This window comes from Phoca vitulina, unplaced genomic scaffold, assembly GCF_004348235.1.
Source record: "Phoca vitulina isolate PV1807 unplaced genomic scaffold, GSC_HSeal_1.0 scaffold3, whole genome shotgun sequence".
NCBI lineage: Eukaryota > Metazoa > Chordata > Mammalia > Carnivora > Phocidae > Phoca > Phoca vitulina.
The window spans coordinates 63989366-64007936 of record NW_022589706.1 but is presented as its reverse complement, the minus strand read 5'-3'; the positions used below and the strand labels follow the sequence as shown (position 1 = coordinate 64007936).

Here is an 18571-nt window from a genome sequence, read left to right as displayed (position 1 = left end):
TGGAAGGTCTCCATTTCTATTTCACTTGTTCTCTACTAATACTTTGGTTGCTATATCATTTAGGATTTCCAATATTTATGAAAGGATTAAGTAAGAATTCTGGATTGTGGCTTAATGCACATATAGCTAGGTCTAAATTTTTGCTTCTTTCTTTGAGGAATAGCATGGGGCTCAAGTAGTCAGTAATAAACACAGGAAGAGTTTGCCCCATAAAAAGAGAAGCCTCTGGAAGAACAGCAACATCTTGTCTTTTTTTTGACCCGATTATGGACTGAGTTGTATTCCCCCAAAATACATATTTTGAAGTTCCAAGTCCTAGTACCTCAGAATCTGACCTTGTTTGGAGATAGGGTTTTAAAGAGGAAATTAAGTTAAAATGAAGTCATGAGAGTAGACCTTAATTTAAACTGACTACTGTCCTTATAGGAAAAGGAAATTTTAGGACACAGAAGGATGCAGAGGGAAGACCTTGAGAAGAAATAGGGAGAAGGCAGCCAACCATAAGGCAAGGGATGATGCTTCAGAAGAAACCCACTCTTGCTAATGCCTTGATCATGGACTTCTAGCCTCCACGACTGTAAGAAAATAAATTTTCGTTGTTTAAGCCACCCAGTCTGTGGTACTTAGATAGTCCTAGAAAACTAATAAGTACTTTTTCTACCCACCCCTCTTTCTTATCATAGACACAAAATGCGATTTTAAAAGCATGTTGGTCAAACCCTTTTGTATGGGATCAAAGGATCCTTAAACCAATGCCACTTCATAATAACAGTCTAGTGACTGCCCTCTAAAGTTGGCGAGGGCTATTAGACTCAGCTTGTTGATGCACTTTGAATTAATATAAAAGTTCGAAGTCAGGTTTATTACTCTGATGTTTGAAATATAAACATTTGATTAGCTTTGAGTTGTTTATTTTCACAAAATTAGCTGAATGCCTATGTGAGGATAGCCTGGTGTCTCAATGCTGCCAAGTTCCCTAAGAATCAGGGCTCCTTCGAATTGGTGTTGTAAAAGAAGTAGCCAAATCCAGGGCAGCCTGGATCAGTAAGACACACACATGAATCACACTGCATGTCCCTGGTACATGCCCCCTTTCTACTCCACTAGTACCCCTTTCTGGTCTCAGAATTTCCCTCATGCTTTGCCAATATTTCTTCAACCTGATATTCTTAACCCCATCGTCATCTAATCAAAATCCGGTCTTTAAATTCCAGCTGCAGACTCACTGCCTCCAGGAAGACTTCCTTGATTACTCCAGTCCACATTGACTTGTCGCTTCCTAAATTTCTGCTGCATTTAGAATCCCATCTGAGACAATTCAGTATACAAGCCAGCTCTTATTTATGGCACTCTGCAGACAATTGTTCCAAAAGATTGTTACTTTTTAGTGAACCTCACTCAGGTCAGGCAGAAGGCTAAGTGTTCCTCATACTCTTATCTCTTCCCATCCTCATCACGACCTTGTGAGGGAGCATTCTTACTTCGCATTTCCTACGAGGAAACTGGTTTAGACAGCCTAAGCAAGCAGCTCCAGAGGCAGAGCTGGGAACGGATTCTGGCTGTGTCCTGTAGAGATGTCTGTCCTCTTCCTACACTGCCTTCCAGGGTGGCCCCCTGCTGTCCTTTTCTCCATCACCTCCCAGCTCTCCCGTCTTCAGTGTCCCTCCTCCTAGGTCACTGCGAAACAGGATGGTTTCTACGTGTTCTCTACTCCCATATACCTAAAGCAAATAGTTTGGTATTTAGCAAAATCGTTAGCAAAGTGCCTGGAATAAATTGGGGTTTGATAACTCCTCGGTGGTTCTCCCATTAAGTTGCCAATTTTCTTATCAAGGGTGTAGGGATGTCAGCAGGTTGGGACCATACATTTCTGCAGGATCCAGGACCTCTCAGGATTGCCATCTGGGCCTTTCTAGGCCTGATGTAATGGGGCTGTAAAGAAGAACAATTTCTTTAAAAAGGCAGCATTTGAATAATGAACAAGGCAAATAAAGATGAATAGACAAAGATAACATTTGTTTCAAAGCCAGGAAGCCCAACAGGCCCAAGGGCGCATGATTGGGTTGCAGATGATTCTTAAGATTTCACTTTTTGAAACATTCAGAACCACTTCAGCTCAGTTTTCTATTAAGAAGAAGGAAGGGGGGAAAGAGGAGGAGGGAGAAGAGGGGGAGGAGGGAGAAGAGGGGGAGGAGGGAGAGGAAAGAAAGAAGAGAAAAGAAAAGAAAGAGAAGAGAAAGGAAAAGAAAAAAAGAAAAGAAAAGGAAAGGAAAGAGAAGGAAAAGAAAAGAAAAGAAAAGAAAAGAAAAGAAAAGAAAAAAGAAAAGGAAAGGAAAGGAAAGGAAAGGAAAAGATGAAAAAGCCTCCCCTGGTTCGCTGAGCGTTGGCCCAGGGTACAGTGATATGCCGGTCCTATCCTCGCTGCAAGCTTACTTCCCACCCCTAATTATCAGCAGCTGTTCTGCTGCACATTCGTTTTCCTTCTGCAACATTCCTTTTCCTGTGAAGTATGATTTCTCTTTCTCATTCCCATATCATTTCTAATGTATCAGTTGTCGACGGGCCACCGACTCCCCTAGACACACTCCAAGAGCCCCTACCACAGAAAAAGAACCACCTGGAGAAGCTCTATTTTCATACTCACAGCCACTGACACTCGTTTAGCACTTTACCATTTCCTTCGCATGATTGGATTGCAAAGCCCTTTTCAATTATTGGATAAAGAAGACGGGTAAACACACAGAGACTGTGAATACATAATTAAAACAATGCCACAAAGAAAAATGAGGGAGGAAAATCACATTTATGCCAGCAAATAACTTGTTAATAAACAGCCACTGCCGCCGAGGTACTAAAAGACACTATTGGTTTTAGTGCTAATGAAGGACTGAAGGATGAGACAAGGCAGACTGCTTTTATTTATCTATCTATCTATCTATCTATCTATCTATTTATTTATTTATTTATTTATTTATTTATTTATTTATTTGACAGAGAGAGACAAGATGTGCCCTTGCTCATGGGCAATTACACCCGGTCCTGACCACTGAGCTCTGAGGGGGTGGACAGCCCTGTACAATGTGTCATCAAACATGGGACACCCTGATTGCAGGACCTGCTATTATTTTAGGTAAAATCAAGGGGAAAGAACTGAGATACCATCGCTTTTAAGACCTGTGCCGATTTCAGACATGTTAAAGCGAGAGAGGGAACACAAGCAGGGGGAGTGGGAGAGGGAGAAGCAGGCTTCCCGCTGAGCAGGGAGCCTGATGCGGGGCTCGATCCCAGGACCCTGGGACCATGACCCAGACAGAAGGCAGACACTTAACCGACTGAGCCACCCAGGCGCCCCCAGACTGCTTTTTTTTTTAAAGAGTACAGTCTGTGAAATTCATGAACTTCTCTGGTCTCCAGTCTCCTTCAGTATAGGCAGAAAGCTCTGATCAAGTTCAATAATTCAGCGCTGCAGGGCTTTTAAAATTTTGATTAATCCAGTGCAATCACTCCATAGATCATAAAACCGAAGCCTAGTTTGTTCATTAATTCGACAGACACACGTTGAGCACATATTCTATGCCAGCCACTCTGCTAGGCACTAGGGATAGAATTCGAGAGCTTCAACTCTAATGGGGGAGAAACAGAATACAGGCAATATAAGAAATGTGAGTCCCCAGGACAGAGGAAGAAAATGCAGAGTACACTAATTTTTAAACCTTTAATCTCATTTCTTCATTTGTCTTCTTTATTTCTCTTAACTCTTAGATATTTGTCCTCTGTAGGATCTAGACAATAAAACTACCCATATTCTTATTCTTATTGGTATAAGAAAGTTGTAGCATGTGGTGGTTTGCTGGGCTCAGATGGGTGTGAAGCCTGGCTTGAGGATTTATTAGAAATATGAATGTGCACCACTGCTTACTAGGGAGGAGAATGGCATCAATCACAAGTGTAGTCACATCTTAAGTGAGTCCTTGTATATAAAGCCTGGCATGCATTAGTACAGGGCCAGACACCTACTTAAGTAAACCTTAGCTGTAAATACGATAGCAGTGTTTCTCAGTGCTGATGTTAAGGAAACCTGGTGGGTTAGGGGTAGAGAGACGTTAAATAAATGAGTGGTAAGAGAAATAAACTACCCCTCTGAGAAAACGAGCTCATTAGTTCACCCAGTAAACATAGTAGTGTCATTTTCCGTCAGATACTTAAATTTTTAAGATTCTAGCGTACATTGTAAAACAGTGAGTCTAGAAGACACTTCGAGCTTACTTGATCTTGCAAGGGATGCTTCCATTTCAGAATAATCATTATCTCTCCGAACTTTTATAGACTAAACAAAACATGGGGATTTTTTTTCATGCTAGGCACACCCAATCTCCTATTAATGGTATTCATTTCTTAAAAAGTCACATAACAGAGTTCAGCTCTGGGCAGAATCTGGAGTTCTAAATGAGCTAAGACAGAGTTTTAATAGAGAATTTTGGTTTGGTCACTAAAAGATTTTAGATTCATCATGATTGGGAAAAAAAGGTATTATTAAAAGATGAAGCTTCTAAATAAAACTGTTGGCAAACAGCTCCTGAGTCATGATTTTGAGGCTGTGGGTGATGCTACGGCCTGGGAGACAGGCTGTCTCAAGAGTTCTAATTCTGGCTCTGGTGGCACCGTGGGGATTAGTGATTTATATTAGTATCTTCAGCCTCCTTTTCATAGGTTTGCTTTTTTTATCTAGCTACAGGGCTCCATAAGCTACAGCCCATGGACCAAATTTGGCCTACTATCTATTTTTTATGTTTTTAAGTGGTTGGAAAAAATCAAAAGAAAAATAATATTGCTTGATATTTGAGAATTATATAAAATGCAAAAGTTTGGTGTCCATTAATAAAGTTTTATTGGAACCCAGTCAATACCCATTTGTTTATACTATAATGGCAGAGCTGAGTAGTTATAATAGAGACGATATGCCCTTCAAAACTTAAAATATTTATTCTCTGGTCCTTTCCAGAAAATGTTTGCTGACCCCTGATCTGGCATACAGAATGGATACTAGAATTAAATGGGAATGGATGAACATGTCTACCAACACCGGAAAAGAGCACTCCTCAATAGACACTCTTCATAAGTGTGATCATAAGATCGCACTCCAAAACTGTTCACAAATGCACCAAATGCCTTCTGGTTGACATGGCAGTCACCAGCATTTCAAGGGATTACACACATTTTAAAATGCCCTTTGTATCGTTTTAATAGCCTTTTCAAATGTATATTTTAAGGCATTTTAAGTAGGAAGGGAATTTTGAAGCAAAAATCCCACTTTTTTTGGAATAAAAGAACACATAGTAACAAAAACCTGCTGATTTTGAATGCATTTATTTAATTCATGTTCAGAATTACTTGTGTATATAGAATTATGTTTTCATACCATAAACAACTCCTACTCACATTCTCTAAATGATTTCCACACATTAACTAAGAAAAAAAAAATACAAGCTTCAAGGCTGCCTACAGACTTAGGCAGACAAAAAAAGGAGATTGTCCTAGTTGCCTTTGGGTAACAAAAGTAATTGCATGGATTGTAACATACAGTACTAACACAAAAGGGGGAAAAGAAGTTAGGATAAAGAGAGTGTCGTAAAATTAAATGCCTTAGCAACATATTTAACTAATGTTCAAGAAAATGACCAACTTTTATGCCTTTTATGCTAGAATACTATTAAAATAACTGCATATTTTCACAGAAAATAGATACCAAATACTGGCTTACATTTTTAAATGACAGCAAATTAATATAACCAATTTCTTTATTCATCCTAGGAGGAATTGCAAATACAGACATGGATGACAAACTATCTGGTGTGTCAAATAATTATCTCAAAGCTCAAAAACTGGCCAAGCATTTTTCTTTCTCACAGACACCCAGGACTCTCTCTCAGAACAATCTATTTCTCATACAACTCATTCCATTATACAGCTGCACTGACCATCTAAATAGGGTCAAGTTTTGGAAAATTAAAAATTATGCAGTCTCCAGACCCATGAAATGTTCTACCAAGAAGAGTGCTTTTGTAAATGCATGAAATAGGTCTGGAGAGTTACACAATCATAGAACCAGGAGAAAAAACAACTAGATCAGGGAGACACAAGTAAAAACTGATTAACCGTATACCATGTGATTACAAATAATAGAAAAAAAAATTTTGTCACATTTATGCTTGCATGTGTATAGATGAAATAGATAGATGCATTCTATTTGCATAGATATCTCTATGCATCAGATGCATAGAGATAAATAGCTAAATATGGAGAAAAAAGATAGATTGATAGATAAATAGAAATTAATAAAGTCTCTGGACCCCAAATTTAAGCTATGGATCTTAACCTAGAGTCCACAATTGGGTTTCAGGGAATCTTTGAAACCCCCCACATTGTTTGCAATTTTGATAGGTATTTACATTTTTCTGACAAAAAGATGCATAATGCAGTTATTGAATTGTCTAAATCCCCGTGCTCCCTCACTTTTCACTTAGCTCATAAAAATCCTGAAATTTATACAAGTGATATGTAATTGTCAGAGGGTACTGGAAATAATGAGCATAGTCACAGCTAACGGCGGGATAGAGGACACCTTCTCCTTTTCTGAAGGGCTTAATTTCATTTCCAGGCAGATGAAAATCACTTTGGATTACCCTTCAAAATTTCTCTCTCTCTTTTTTCATTTCCATAGCTGTCTCTTCATCTCTCATCCCCTTTTCTTCTGTGTTTACCTCTTTTCTTTCCCTGGAGGAGGGAAGAGGATAAGAAAACCTCCCAGTTCTAGTTATTATTAATTTGAGGCACTGGGCCGAGATGGAGCTTTGAGAGTCTGGAATATTGGTAATTGCCCTGGACTATCATAACGAGTGTTCCCTTGGATAATACCTAGGCAGGTCGGTGTACCGCTTCCCAACATATGAGAAATATTCAGCGTGCTTGCTAGTTGCTAGACAGTGAGTGAAAACTTGGCCAATGTGTGGAGGGAGTTTGTGAAGAAGCTGAGACAATTTCAGCAAAGTGAGTTCTGTAATGAAGAATGCTGAGCCCCAGCATGCAACAGTTTTCCATAGGAAAAAATTACAGATGCACATTTCTTCTTTGGTATAGTTATTCACATATAAGTAAGGCTACTGCAGGCAAGTGAGGTTTTCTCCCCAGTTTTTCATGACTGTATAGTTGTGACCTCAGAACAAACATTCAAAAGAACTATAAGTGGGCATCTCTATCTAGTCCGACTTTTATGATAGGCTTAAACATATAAATAATTGCAAATAAATGAAAATGGCTACTCTCACTTCAAGTGCCCAAACTCTTAATACAAATATATTTATTGCCACTAATAATATTTAAAAAATTTGCATGTTCATATTCAGAAATCAGGCTCCAGCCTCCAATATCTCATATTTTTAAGCCAGAATATATATAACTTCATTTTGATTTTCTGGAACTTTACCTTTGTGAAGGTAAATCAGTCACACACACACACACACACACACAAGCATTCACTGGTAGTGTTAGCTATTCGACCTCGATCAAATTACTTCACTGTGGGGAGGCATTTCTTTATCTGGAAATGGAGATAACAGAGCCGGCCTCCTGGAGCTGGGATAAAGATCAACTTAAATGATACATGCAAAGAGCCGGGAACACTGCCTGAGATACAGAAAGCCAGATACAAATGAAAGCTGTAGCTGCTATCATGGATATGGTACCGCTCTGTCTAGATCCCAGAAGTTGGTATGTTGGCCGCTGATGACTCACAGAAGCCTTCATGGAAACTGCTCTCCATTGTGACAGGAAACTGCTTCACCTGAGTTTATCTGGCTCCCCTTTCCCCATCAACAACTAGACCAGCTGATGCCAAGAAACGAGGTCTGGTTCCTCAGTTTAGAGCAACTAAGGGATGCTGTGGGGCATCCCAGCTCCGGAGCTCCCTGCAACATCAGCTGACAGCTCATTTGCAACAGTGTTGTGCGCCAGCTTCTTCTGCCTCATCCTGCTTTCCTTGCTTGCCACAGATGAAACATCTCCAGAGAGCATGCCCCAATACATGGTTTAAAAAAAAAAAACACTATCTATGTATCTATGTATCTAGCTAGCTAGCTAGCTAGCTATCATCTACTATCTATCTCCAGTATAATTAACATAGTGTTACATTAGTTTCAAGTATGTAATGATTCAACAATTTTATACATGACTCAGTGCTCATCAAGATAAATGTATTCTTAACCCCCATCACCTATTTCACCCATTCCCCCGTCCATCTCCCCTCTGGCAACCACTTTCTTCTCTGTATTCAAGAGTATGGTTTTTCTGTTTGTCTCTTTTTTTTCTTTGTTCATTTGTTTGGTTTCCCAAATTCCACATATGAGGGGAATCATATGGTATTTGCCTTTCTCTGACTTGTTTCACTTAGCATTATACACTCTAGATCCACCCATGTTGTTACAAATGGCAATTTCATTCTTTTTTTGGCCAAGATATATATATATATATATATATCTTTTCAATCTTCAACACACCTTTTAACATCACTCTCGATCAGAGTGTATTTTTCTGGAATCCAATCTAAGAGCACAGATAAATATAGATAAAAAGTTGTCTTTCCATTATCCTGGAATTGCTGTTAAGATCAAAATCTGAAGAAAAAACTGCTAAAAAGCCCCATTCTAAGTTGAAAATCACAATGGAAGTTGTACCTAACCACATCCTTGCAAGGCTTACAGAGAATGCATTTCCGAGAAGAAACCCAAACCCCATTTCCCTGCCTCTGACTATGACAAGAGGAAGATTAGGACAGAGAAAGAGCCTCTTGGAGAAAAGTTTTCAAGATAAACCCTATTTTCTGAAGGGGAGGAAAATAAATTTTCTCAGCTATCAGAACAAGTCCGGAAAGCACAGGAGAGTTTCTGGTAAATTCTGAAGCGTGTTAGAACTATCACTCACACCTTCTCCAAGTTGCAGACTCACATGAAGCTTGGCAAGCCATTCAGTCTGGGGTCTGAAGCTCATGCTTCATGGAGAAAAGGGCAAGATGACAGCTTTGAAGGCGGCCGCAATAGTGAAAGAGCCTGCATTATCCCTCCTTGGCAGACCAGGGTATATGAGTTTCCTGGTGGCTGAATGAGCACGAAGAAAGCAGCTGGCCTTGAGCCCTTCTCATGGTATCCCATCTAACAGGACCAGGCCTAGGGTGGAAAATTCTACCATGTGAAGCAGATTTCCCATTCTAGGGATGCTGAATAATCCACAAAGGTTACTCTATTAGTGAGTCAACTTTTGGAAAAGGGATATAATAACCAGTCAGTGTTGAGGGGCTAACCCCAGCAATAGCGTCTGTGTAGGCACACTTGGACCTTCTTCCGTCTTTCTCTTGGTGGCATTATCAGAAAGGAAGGCAGAGAATAGGACCGTGAACGTAAAGAATTTCCCTCCACTTCAGCCACTAGAGCTACAAACAGGTCTTTGCTGCAGCAGGGGATGGAAAGATCTTACACAGCAGGAAATAAGAGTTCATCGTAGCCAAGTTTGGAGTAGCTATCGCCAACAATAAAACCATTTCATAGGATCGTGAGTCCTCCGTAAACCCGGTAAATATATACACTTCAATTAAGTATTTATTCAGCACCTTGCATTATACTGTGCCAGGTGTTAGAGACACCTTGATGAGCAGAAAGAGGTGGCTCCTGCCTCTTCTGGAGTACACACTTCCTTGTCTCCTTTTGCCTGCCTGTGTCTCTGAATCACTCTGTCTTCTCCCTCTGACAGACTATTCTTCAAAGAAAGTTAAGACAGCATCATCCATTAATTACTGCTTATTTTTTTTTAAGCAACATAAGGAAAATTTGCCCAGAATACATTTTGAGAAGCAAAGAGACTGACTGCATTTTCTTACTTCAAGTACTGTACATTAAATTCTGCCAACATTCCTTTCTCAACCACATTTCCCAAAAGCTTAGCACTTGGCCATAAAAGTTCACCCCCATCTAAAATTTGGCATGCCTGACGGCAAAGTCTTCAAATTTGCCAATTTGGCTAACATCTCCATTTTGAATAACAAGTAGAGAAATAGGAAAAAAACTGGAGTGAAATGCTATAAATCATGGCATTATTTAGACAATTCATTTCATGGGATAATCGCAGGTTTAAAAGAAATTTACTCTAAATTATGGTAGATTTGTTGTCAGATTTTTTACAAAAATTTAAAACCTGCATAGAAATATAATATACAAATTTAATTAATATACAAAGTTCTGAGAATTTCAATTCTATTGAAAAGTCTTCTTTTTGTATTACTTACACATGACTATTACTTAATTTCAGAGGACATTTCAGATTAAAACAAAAATGACAAAACAAAAACTCCTATCTACATAGCATATATGGATATATATGTAAATTATAAAGATTATATATTATAGTATATAATATCCTAAAATATGAAGAATTATAAAGATACATAGCACATACACCGATAAACTGTATATATACATAGGTATATACACATATATACATACATATATATGTACACACACACATACACACACTCACAAATGTGTGTGCATATATATGGTACTAGAATATTTGGCAAAGAGCTTTAGGGAGGCTTTTGTTAGTTTTGTTGGAAATAACTCTAGGTATGTGGGATTAAAGGATTTAATCCTATCCATTGATATACCTTGTGTAGTTGGGCTTGAGGTATTTGTACATAAAGACAGAATCATGTTGGATCTGTAAACATCATTTGTAGGATGGATTTTTAAAAGTGGTGATTGACAGAATTCCACAGAGAAAGCCAATATAGAATAAATGTGTGTTCTAAGGGTCTGCTGCCAGGCAGGACTACAGAAGGTTCTGTCCAAGGCACTGACCACATTTCTGCAGTTCTTCCTGTTTCCCACACTTTCTGAAAAATGAAACACTCTTGCAACTTTCCAGATTCCCCGTGTCAAACTATCACACAATTGGAATAATTAGAAAACACTATCTTATCATTCTCATTTACAAAGATAAATCACGTGTAGTTAGTAATCCTAATTTTGCAAAAATTGGTTAAAAATCATGTGATACAGATCCCCACATTTTCTTTTTTCTTTTTTTTTTCAGTTATACCTCATTTTATTTTTCAATTTTTTTAAATTTTCTTAAATTTAAATTCAATTAATTAACATATAATGTATTTTTAGTCTCAAATGTAGAGTACAATGATTGATCAGTTGTATATAACACCCAGTGCTCATTACACCACGTGCCCTCCTTAATGCCCATCCCCCAGTTACCCCATCCTTCCACCCGCCGTCCCCTCCAGCGTCCCTCAGTTTGTTTCCTGGAGTTCAGCATCTCTTATGGCAGATCCCCACATTTTCATACAAGTACAGAAGCATTTGTCTGGAAATTCTATCTTAATATGAGGTGCACACTAATAAAGCCTCGATGACCACAAATAATGGCACAAACACTGGATTCTCAAGGTAGCCATAGGGTTTTCCCAACTCCCTCTTTAAAGAAGTATTTGGCACAATTCTCTTGTCACTCCTTAAGAAAATTCAGAATTATAAAACGTAATTTAGAACTACTATATATTGTATTAATGATTCAGGAAGCATCTTTTCAAATGAGCTATGGGCATAACATGTTTATTTCCATAATTACTGCAGCAAACCTAAATTTCCTTGAACAAATTTTTTTTTTGAAAGGACAACCTTCAGATTTCACATCACGCAGTCTGAAACTTCTTAGGCTTTGCTCATCAAAAGCCATTATGTCATATGCCCTGCACGTGAAACACATGCCCTAGAGCAACAATCTTAGCAAGTTTTGAGACTTCCTGGGCTTGACGACACAGTTCTCTCTAGAACAATCTTAACAATATCCATCTATGTTATAGCAGAACACCTTCACCAAAAGATGAAATCTCCACACATTTAGTAGACAGAATGGAAAAGCAGACCTTTCGTATTATTGGAGATTAGGGGTCAAAGCCATCAGTTGAATACCATGTTCACTTAAAAGCCAATAGGCACTAATGTTGCGAATAAATAAGGAAAGAACTTTCCTCGAGTGATACTTCAAAGACTTTGCAACATCTGGAATTTGGTTCCATACAGGGTATTCCACTAAAAAGTAAGTATAAAAAGATTTTAATAGGGCAAACAAGATTCAGGTTTCTTACAATGTGTTCTCCCCGGGGGGAAACAAATAACACAATGCATCTGACTAACCTTTCTGCACTTCAGCTGCATTAATTAACATTTAGTCATGGATTCCATCATGAGCCAGATGAACTCAGTGCTACAGCTGTTTCCAGTGAGGGGGAAAATATGCTTCCACATTTCAGATTCCCAGCATTTATAAATCCAGGGAAAAATGTTTTATTGACTCCCTTTGTGCCAGCATTATTGATATGCATTACATATTAGTCACCCAAATAAATTCACACACACCCTAGACTGTGATTAAATCAGTGTCAGTATCACATGAACTGGGCTAGCCTGAGCCAATGCTATAAAAACCACATTCCTAACCCTTTTTCTTACATCAAGATTTAAGGAAGGGCTAATGAACTGATCAAAGAAGTAGATCATGGCCTTGAAAAAAAAATTGTTGTTGAGTGAGTCAAACATTTAAGTGGAGATCAGGTACTCTGAGAGAGAAGGATGCAGATGACTAGAAAAAAATGAACAGATGTTGAAGAAATTTATCTGCAGGATCTCATGGCTTGGCAGAGACATCTGCAATGCTATAAGCCAAACACGTGGAAGTGGTTGTTTGGGAGCAAAGCTGAGGTACAGAATGGCAATGCTTGGTTAGTCACTGAAAGAGGATTTTTGTTTTGTTTTATTTTTAGAGTAAAGATTCCGTTAAGATGTAATTTGTGAGGAAATATGACAGTGAATCAGCCGGGCAACGCAGTCCACCTGTAACATCTTGCCAAATTTCTTATCACAAGAGCACTGTAAAACTAATTTTGTCTCCAATAGTCCCTTATAAATGCTGTGTCATGACTTCTGGTCAACTCTGGAGTCTCATGAACAAATGGATATCCAATAGTCATGTGGCCATGTGTGAGTGTGTGTGTGTGTGTGTGTGTGTGTGTGCGTGCGCGCACGCAGGTGCGCATGTGTGTGCAATCATTTGTACTGGGGTACAACTCTGGAATCATTACCTGTGTAAATATTAACCAAACTTGGCACTTGCCTTTTCAAATTAATGTTCTTAGCCACAACTCAAGAAGAATAAAGGTTGTGTGTCTTCACTTTTACCAACATGGAATGGTAATAACTTAATCAAGCCAGAAAACTCTCTTACCTGGAACTACTTCAAAAAGGAATTTTCCTGGGCTCTCTTCATTGCAGGGATGTTCAAGGACTTTATTTCCAGGCAGAAAAATGGTACCCTGTGAACACAAAGGCCCCAAACATCAACATCATCAGAAGGCAAATACTGAATATCATCAACCTCATCAGTGGATATCCAAGGCGTATCTGTAATCCAGTATACAGTAATATGCATCAGACTCATTTATATTCCCAACTGATCAAACATCATGGAACAGAATCATATTCATTCAACTTTTAATAGTATTTGTTGACCACCTAATGTGTACAAGACACTGTATTAGGTGCTGAGTTCATTTTAAGCACCAATTTATTAAATGCATTCTGTGTGCCAAAATTTTTACTGAGCATTCTACCAACATTATATTGTTTAATTGTTAGAATTTAGTTGTTACAATAGTCTTATAAGTTAGGTATTATTTTCCCCATTTTACAGCTGTGAAAACCAAGGCAATGATATAAATAACTTAGCCAATGTTACCAGGGCCTTCTCTTGATTATTCCTTCTCTTTTCTGTTAGATTTCTCTCTCTTTAGTGTATTATTTCCATTAGAGTTGAGACATACTTAAAAATCTATCCTAATAAAAGATAGGAGGCACCCGGGTGGCTCAGTTAAGCGTCTGCCTTTGGCTCAAGTCATGATCCCCGGGTCCTGGGATCGAGCCCCGCATCGGGCTCCCTGCTCAGCGGGGAGTCTGTTTCTCCTTCTCCCTCTGCCCCTTTCCCTGCTCGTACTCTCTCTCTCTCTCTCTTTCTTTCTCTCTCAAATAAATAAATAAAATCTTAAAAAAAATAAAAATTAAAAATAAAAGATATTACTTTGACTCCCCCCTCCAGCTATCTTTTTTTTTTCCTTGCCTAGTAAAGAGTTGCCTACATTGAATCTATTTCCTTACATATATCCACTGCAGCCTGGTTTGTGCACCCACACTTCTAATTACATGATTCTCACAAGCTGCATGCTGACAATTTTCAATCCTTACTAAATTATGACTTCCCAGGAACATTCAGCACTATTCACCACTCTTTCTTGAAGCATCTTCTTTCCTTGGTTTCTTAGTTTTCTCCAGGTTTTTCTCTTGGTTTTGTGTTGAGTCTCTTATGCTGGTTCCAAGCCGTCCTTTAAATATTAAAGTGTTTCAAAGATGTATCCAATGATTCCTTCTCTTCTGACTCTATTCTCTCTGGGAGCTATCTCATTCATGCCTATGACTTCAATAACCAACTATAAACCAATGAACATCAGATTACTATTTCTGACTCAGGGTTCTCTGAGCTTCAGACCTTTATATCCAAGAACTGATTTGAATTTCCATATCTCAAAAGTGTCTTACACTAAATTTAGTCAATTTTTTTAATTAACATATAATGTATTATTTGTTTCAGGGGTACAGGTCTGTGATTCATCAGTCTTATACAATACACAGTGCTCACCATAGCACATACCCTCCCCAATGTCCATCACCCAGGCACCCCATCCCTCCCACCTCCCTCCACTCCAGCAACCCTCAGTTTGTTTCCTGAGATTACGAGTCTCTTATGGTTTGTCTCCCTCTCTGGTTTCGTCTTGTTTCATTTTTCCCTCCTTTCCCTTATGATCCTCTGTCTTGTTTCTCACATTCCTCATATCAGTGAGATCACAACCGACAGAATGGGAGAGAAGATATTTGCAAATGACATATCAGATAAAGGGCTAGTATCCATGATCTATAAAGAATTTATCAAACTCAACACCCAGAGAACAAACAGTCCAATCAAGAAATGGGCAGAAGACATGAACAGACATTTCTCCAAAGAAGACATCCAAATGGCCAACAGACACAGGAAAAAGTGCTCAACATCGCTCGGCATCAGGGGAATACAAATCAAAACCTCAATGAGATACCACCTCACACCAGTCAGAATGGCTAAAATTAACAAGTCAGGAAACGACAGATGTTGGCGAGGATGTGGAGAAATTTAGTCAATTTAAATGCAATTATTTTGGGTCCTGTTTATGTATTCCCTAGCTTTGTGACTGGCATCTTCTTCCAATCAGTGGCAAAAGCCAGAAATGTAGGAGTCATCATCTCTAGTATATCTCTACTACCACCACTCCCTAGTTCAAGTGACTATTGTCTGCAGTCTGGTATGTTTTGTGTGTGTGTGTGTGTGTGTGCGTGTGTGTGTGTGTGTGTGTGTTTTAAGATTTTATTTATTTGAGAGAGAGAGAGGGAGAGAGCACAAGTGGGGGGAGGGGCAGAGGGAGAAGCAGACTCTCTGATGAGCAGGGATCCTGACATGGGGCTCAATCTCAGGACCCCAAGATCATGACCTGAGCCAAAGGCAAACGCTTAACCGACTGAGCCACCCAGGTACCCCTGTGGTCTGCTATGTTTCAAATTCACTGAATTCCCCATAATACTCAAAAATCTTTCAATCCACTTTTTTCCTTAATGCAGTCAAAGTATCTTTAGAAACAGAAATTTCACCTTGCAACTTTCTTGCTTAAAAATCTTCAATGCCTTTCATTTGTCCTAGGATAAAGTTCTGGAGGGTCTATAAGCTCATTTTTCTACTTTTTGGTTTTGATGCTTTCTATGACTTTCTATAATCAAGCCGGTAAATAAATAAGTAGTATCATAAATTCTATAAGTAGTATCATACTCCCGTCTACCTTAGGATTACATTCTTTCCTGGATTATTTTATAACCACTGATTGAACATCCAAAATATACTTGCATAGGTACCAGAAAATTTTCCTGCATTGATTTCCATTGTATGCAATTATGTTATTTGTAAAATTATTTGATTAATGCCTGTCTCCATCATTAAACTGTAAGGGAGCAAGGATAATACATGTTTTGCTCCCTAATTTACCACCAATGCCTAGTATTTTGCCTGCCATAAGGTTAATGCTAAAAATTGTTGAGTGAATTAAGTACTGTGAGTGTAGTAAAGCCAAAATTCAAAACCAAGCATGCTGGATTTAAAAGCCTGTGCTATTGTGCACTGTATTATATCCTCCAGTTTTGTCAGTTTGAAGCAATATTTAGCTCAAGTAATATTGTACTCAATTTTCATCCTACCTGGTTTGGCACAGAAAATTATAGTCATCAACTCCGTCCACTTCTAGGCTTAGAGTGATCAAGCATAACACTCCCTAACTAAAGCCCAAGGAATCATATGTCAGACACACCCCTTTCTCTCCCTGCTTACAAGATGAAGTGGTGGAGATATTGCCTTTGTTTTCCTGCTCCAGGAAGCAGATTTTCCTACTTCTCATCATATCTAGTGTGTCTAGCCTATGGATCCCATTTTGTTTTCTGGTACTTTTCAATAATTTTTTTAAAAATTACTAAGTACTTTGAAAATAATTCATCATAATTAAGATCTTTTTTCTATAGGTTGGATCTATATGGTTTCCATATAAAATGATAAAATCAGTTGCTTCAATTAAGAGTTTATTTTACTCACTGAAATGGTTTTGTGAAGTCATTAAATTTCTGATTTAGCTGAGTGTTAGAACATAGCATCTCAACTTCTAGACAGATGCAGTATTCATTTATGCATGCATGTGTGCTTGTATACTTGCACGTGGGTCTGTATGGCTCCTGTCTAATTCTACGCCTTCAGGCTCCACTTAGGATCTTAAGCTGTACACACATTGTATAAGTTTAATTCAAGCCACTTTCCTGCACAAATAATTCTCCTGCAAGAGCCATTCTCCTTCAGGAAATCCCCAACCACCTCACTTGGTCATTAAAAGGCAAAGTAGTGCTATCCTTTGTTGTCTTTGTCATACATATGAAATAGCTACTTCTGGCTGAAATTTTTATTTTCATTTTCAAATTTGACATCTTACAGATTTTATATTTTGGCTGTTTTCCAAATAAATCGTGATGTCAGCATAATAGTTTAAATATCAGCAGACAGTGGTTAGGGCAGGATATATTGTAATTGACCAAAATTTGCTCTGGTCAATTCTTTAAGTCATTCAGTAAGTAAAATAAAATTATTTAATCGAAACTGCTAACTTGATCTCCTTGTATAGAAACCATTTAGTTAAAGTCTATAACTGAGAGAAGAGTCTTTTTTTTTTTTTTGACAGAGAGAGAGAGTGTACAAGCAGGGGAAGCAGCAGGCAGAGGGAGAGGGAGAAGCAGGCTCCCCGCTCAACAGGGAGCCTGATGCGGGGCTCGATCCCAGCACCCTGGGATCATGACCTGAGCCAAAGGCAGATGCTTAACCTTCTGAGCCACCCAGGCGCCCCTAATTGAGAGAAGAGTTTTAATTGTGATAGTTATTTTCAAAGTATTCTGGAATTTTATGTTGTTAGAAAATGCAGATAAATTTTAAAAATCTGTAATTTACCCACTGCCATAGATAATTAACATTAGCCGTATTTGTATATATTTATGTATATATGTGTATTAACATCTACAGTTGACTTTTACAAAACAATAATCAAAATAAAGCCTAATTTATTATCTGCTTCAAAACTTAAAAATCATGTACTGTTATTATGCCAATTTAATAATTAACATCATTTCTTAAAACTGAATAGTATAGTGCTTGTTTGAATATACATGCTTTCACATCCTCTGTTCTGAAGTATTTATGGTTTTTTGTAAGTGTTACTATAACGAATATTTTCATGAACATCCATTAAGCTAAATCTTTGAGCTCCTCCTTAACTTATTCTGTAGGACAAATCCCTAAGAGAGTAATCAGTAGTCAAAAAGTATGCACTGTTTATATGGGTTTGGTTAATTCTTTCCAGAGCTGCTCTAAATTAGCTAAGCAAACAAATAGACAACTAATGAGCAAGTAAAATAAAAGTGCCCAATCTGACTGAGAAGTAGTTTATTGAGACACTACCACATGTCAGATATTATTTCTAAAACTATGTCAGATGATGTGAAGTGTGTGAAAGAAATAAACTCTTTACTCTCAATACAAGAATAACATGACTACACAAGAAATAAGTACTTACAAGCATGTAGAAAAGCAAACAGATAAAATAAGTTTAAGAAGAGAGGGTCATTAGAGCAGTCTGATTAGTTAAGAAAGGTAATATGAAAAAATGGTTTTTAAAGGAAGATAAGATTTTAAGATTTAGTGAGCTAGGGGTAATTCCAAAATGGAGGAAATCACATCTGCAAAAGCAGTAATTAGGGCCATATGCACAGAGCACATTAGAATAAGAGAATTTTCACATGGA

At 38.2% G+C, this 18571-nt stretch overlaps 1 protein-coding gene across 2 annotated transcripts in view; it reads right to left on the bottom strand.

Moving 5' to 3' along the window:
* Window positions 1-18571, bottom strand: part of ARHGAP24 (Rho GTPase activating protein 24) — a 749428-nt gene that overhangs the window by 259461 nt on the left and 471396 nt on the right. For both annotated transcript variants that reach the window (XM_032400717.1, XM_032400716.1), the window contains exon 3: window positions 13339-13426. In XM_032400717.1, coding sequence (XP_032256608.1) covers window positions 13339-13426 — 88 coding nt within the window. The remainder of the gene's footprint in view (window positions 1-13338; window positions 13427-18571) is intronic.